Raw genomic sequence first — 4,713 nt, 5'->3', positions numbered from 1 at the left:
GTCCGACTATCGTCATCCATCTACCAACTTCTAGCTCTTGTCAACAAGCTACTCAACTAACCTTATGTGATATTCTCCGCCTTTCATCACTTCTCTTGCGATCTTTAAAGGACATCAAATAATTATTCTCAATTGTATAATCCCATCTTCAATTGAGAAAGGCAAAACTTTATAGTTTCAAATTATATGATGAATTATTTTAGCCAAGAAAACTTAATTATTTTTTTATCATTATTGGCACGCAACAATCTATCAAAGCTTCAAATAATCTCACCATAAGACTACAATTAATTATCATTATCAAAAAAAAAAAAGATTAGGCATAAGCACGGAAATAAGACTTAAGCGTTTGGGACGGCTTTTTTATTGCTTTTTCAAGTAGCTTTTAAGTACAAAAATTTCAACTTTTGTACTAGAAAGTTATTTTAAGAAGAAGTAAGAAAGTCGTCCAATTTAGAGCGACTTTATTACTACTTCTTAAAGGCAACTTTTCAATAATTTTTGTAATAGCAGTAAGAAAGTCCTCTCAAACAAAGCCTTAGGCTATGTTTGCTATCTCTTATTATATTTTTCTTTTTTTCTTTTTTTTGGGTCAGGGCATTATAATTACTATTTTTTCAATCATAATTTTTTTTTTCCTAAATCAGTTTTTTTTAAGAATTTTAAAAGAAATTGTACAACACAATTTCTTCATTAAAAAAAAATTCTTCCTTATTGTTGGTAGCTTTATTGATCACAAAAAAAAGATTAAAAAAAATAATAATAAAAGCCAACCAAAGCCTTACCCTCAAAACCAAACTTATTGAGAATAATAGTTATAATAAATATTGACGCATCAACCAAAAACAGTAAGACTTTCTAGCAAATGTTTGAAGGAAATGAAAAGCTTAACCGAGCAAAATTCTAGTTTTGTAGCTGAACCAGCTTCTGATGCACAGCAAATAAGGGAAAAAATAACAAATGATTCTGGCTTACAAAATAAACAACAATGAAATAACAAATGTTCTTCAACTAATTTGAATTTACTTGCAGAAAAGCCATACCTTTTTCTTCCAGGAAATATTTCATTGAGTAGAGACCAATTCAGAAGCAGGGCTATAAATAGGCAGCTCCAAATATGCAAAATGGTTGAGGAGAACACCATTTGATTTTTTTTATGAGTAATTTTCATTTGAAATTGAATCTTCGGCTCACTGATTCATAGCTGGGCACATGGATAACTGTAAAAAAGAGAATCAGAAAAAAAAAATGATTCAGGAGAATATTTAGGCTTCGTTTGGGGCGGCTTTCTTGCTGCTTTTTAAAACAGCTATCTAATATAATTTTATACTAAAAAGTCGTTTTAAGAAGTAGTAAGAAAGCCGTCCCAAAAGGCGCCTTAGTCAGTATAGGAACTGTGGATGTTATCTGTGATCAGAACATACCATCTCCCCAGGAGGCCATTGTGAGTGGCGAGGAAATTATCTTTTCAGAAAGAGAGGCGATGTCTTTGACTGTAACCTCATCAACAGCTTTAAGGAAATGCTCGATCGGCTTCCTGCAGATTCATTTGGTCAAAAGTTGAGTCAAAGTAGCTAAAGAAGAAAAGGACATAGAAACATATTGGAAATTCAATTTTCATTTGCTTGATTATATCATGCTTCGAAGAGATGATGATGGAATAAAAAGAATCAAGAAAATGTTAATATAACAAAATCATCCCAGTATATAATTGCAAACCTATGTTGCACCGATACACCTATTTATGAAGGCATCTTGTATCCGATACACCGATATGCCTCCGATACGGCACCGATACGTGTCAAATATGGCAAAGCCATATCCAATTAAAATAATATTTAATTTCAAAAGGACACACGTATCCGATACACGTGTCCATTGAAAAAAAAAAAAGTCACCAATCAACCTAACATTTATAAAAAACATACAGATAGCATGATGCTTAACCCATTATCCAAGATGATGGGCATCACCATTCAAGAAATCTTAACCCGGCATAAAATATTCAACTGATTCAAACATCATATAACGTTCTTGTAGGCAAAGGAGCAAAATTCATTTTTCACTAGTACAGATCAATCTAAGAAGAGATTTAGTTTCTCCTTCACATTCATAATCACCTGAAAGAAGGAGAGTTCGAACTAAAATACAGAGATTAAGCAAGTATATGTTGGGAAGCTTAATCACATAAAGGTTGAGACAGTAGGGATAGAGGACACAAACATAAAATCAATTAAGTGAGTAAGATTAGATATGGGGAAACTGATATAAAATTAATTATTCGTAAGGGCATAATTTCAGGTGAAAAATTAATTCTGAGATAAAATAATGAATTATTATACCACATACCTTAGGAAGAGAGAATAATTATACGTGATAACTTAAATGGGCACATAAGTTCAAGTAGAATAGATTATGAAAGAATTCATAATATCATGAAATAGGAAATAGAAATATGATGGGAGAAGTTATGCTCAATTTTGCATAGCCCATACAACAGTAAACATATGCATCAAGAAATAAGCAAAAGGAGATTTACACATATCATTTAAATCGTCTATATTTACATATTTAACACTAAAATATATGAGTTGAGCTGAGCTCGAGTCACCATTGACTTGAGCTTGAGTTTGAGCTTGATTAATTAACCAAGTTCAAGTTTAATTATATGAGTTTCAAGTCGACTCACAAGATGACTCATTTATTATAAAATAGAGAAGATCATTCTCATTCAATCAATTATTATAATAACATTATAAAAAAATAAAAGTTAAATGAGAAATAATAAGAAATCAGTTGAAAAAAGAAAAAGAGAGATAATTTTCAAATATTTTTTAATGATTTTATATTAAACTTAATATTTTAATATATTTTAAGTGTATTTTATATTAACATTTTTAACCGAACCAACTTAAGAATAAACATGTCTAGTCAGGGCCTCAAGTTTGGCTTGTTAGCTCATCCAATTTAGCTCACGAACTATTTATCGAGTTGAGCCTGAATCTAACTGACTCAATTACATCCTTGCATAATTTAAAATTACTGTTGAGGTTAAACCTAGCCATGATTAGATTTTGGTTAAATCTAGCTATGGTTAGATTTGACAATCATAAACTTTCACCCTATTTACCACTTGATGCATTGCTCTTGTTGTTTAAATCCAATGATGATCTTGCTGGAAAAACCCAATGATTTCCCCTTATGCAAGTGGATTATCATAAGAGGGGTGAATGACACCAAAAGGTGCCGCATCGGAGTCACTAATATTTTTTGCATTGACATAAATCTCATTAGCGTCCAGAGTAAGAGATTTCTTCGTACTCGTCGAATTCATGATTAGTTATGAGAGCTTTCAATCGTTATATCTCCGATGACGTTACAGCTCAGGGACCTCATGGGGTTATCTCCACTACAATACAACCTCCAAGAGAATGCCCAAAAAGAGTTGCGCTTATGCAACTTTTTATCCGTATCTCGATAATAATAATATGTACCAGAGAATTCTTGAGAAAAATGCTAGCATGATCAATCTTCAAAGAGAATTCATTTATTTTGTTAATTATAGTTTTTTAGTTCTGTAAATTCAAATTAGTTATCATGCATTTTTAAAGTTCTGTTTAATTTACTTTGAATTTTTTTGTTCACATCTCAGGTTTGATCTCCCAAACAACCTACTGCAAAACCTCAGCTTTTTGATGACTCAATTAGGAGATCTGGCCTATATTAAGAAAGATAGAGGTATACTTAAAAAGACTTAGTTAAAAAGTTATAGAAATAACTTTTTTATTAGATTTAAATGAAAATTTGACTTTTAATAGTATACAATGGAGAAAGAAGATTCATCTAGCCGACCCTATGTAGTCGGATAAAAGCTTGATGATATTGTTGTTATATTGTTCTTCTGATGTACATTAAGGAATATCTCGTGTTTGATCTCCCAAATAATTTTTCCTTCTTATCCTTTTGAGCATATACGTGCAAAAGGTTAGAGTAGCTCCAGTGGAAGATAAGATTAGATAGAGTCGCCTTAGATGGTTTGGTCACATAAAGCGGCGGCCTTCCGATAACCAAGTTAGGAAAATAGATGTATTAGATTTAACTTATGTCAAGAAGGATAGATGTAGACCTAAAAATACTTGGTTAGAAAATATTAGAAATGGCCTTTCTTTATTAGATTTAAATGAGAATTTAATTTTTAACAGGTTACACTAGAGAAAAAAGATTCATGTAGCCGACCCCATAATGGGATAAAGGCTTGATGTTGTTATTTTATCCTTTTGATGTACATAGCGTGGGGTTATAACCAGCTACAAGGTAATAGCCAACATGGCAGATTTCGAGCAAATAGATTTAAATTGCAATAGTAAATTTAGAATTAAATGTGTCGAAAGAAGTATCATTGGGATTTATTGGGGAGTCATATTCATTCATCCAGCCAATTTCAGTTATGGTGAACAAGTGAGTTTTGCGAGCATAGAGGGGCGAAGAAAGAAAAGAATATCTGTCGTTATCAGGATTTATAAGAAGAGATAACTAGGGCTCATATGAAATGGTTCACAGATTAGCAAACAAAAGAAATCGGTAGTTAATCAAAGTGACAATTTTGATCAATTAAGAAATCTGTAGCGGTATGAACATAAATTTGTTTTGAGTGTTAAACAAATAAATATAGGTGATTATATATATATATATATATATATATATATATATATA

The 4,713-nt window shown here is 31.4% G+C and overlaps 1 protein-coding gene across 1 annotated transcript in view; it reads right to left on the bottom strand.

The window, feature by feature from the left end:
* Nucleotides 1-864: 864 nt before the first annotated feature.
* The window catches only part of LOC110105818 (mitochondrial-processing peptidase subunit alpha), a 27,386-nt gene continuing 23,537 nt past the window's right edge, over nucleotides 865-4,713 (bottom strand). The window contains exons 12-13 of the mRNA XM_020835464.2: nucleotides 1,425-1,537; nucleotides 865-1,220 (exon numbers count right to left, since the gene is read on the bottom strand). Coding sequence (XP_020691123.1) covers nucleotides 1,168-1,220; nucleotides 1,425-1,537 — 166 coding nt within the window. The 3' untranslated portion in view covers nucleotides 865-1,167. The remainder of the gene's footprint in view (nucleotides 1,221-1,424; nucleotides 1,538-4,713) is intronic.

This window comes from Dendrobium catenatum, unplaced genomic scaffold (genome assembly GCF_001605985.2).
Source record: "Dendrobium catenatum unplaced genomic scaffold, ASM160598v2 fragScaff_scaffold_390, whole genome shotgun sequence".
Taxonomy (NCBI): Eukaryota; Viridiplantae; Streptophyta; class Magnoliopsida; order Asparagales; family Orchidaceae; genus Dendrobium; species Dendrobium catenatum.
The sequence above is the reverse complement of the archived record's forward strand: the minus strand, read 5'-3'. Positions and strand labels throughout refer to the sequence as shown.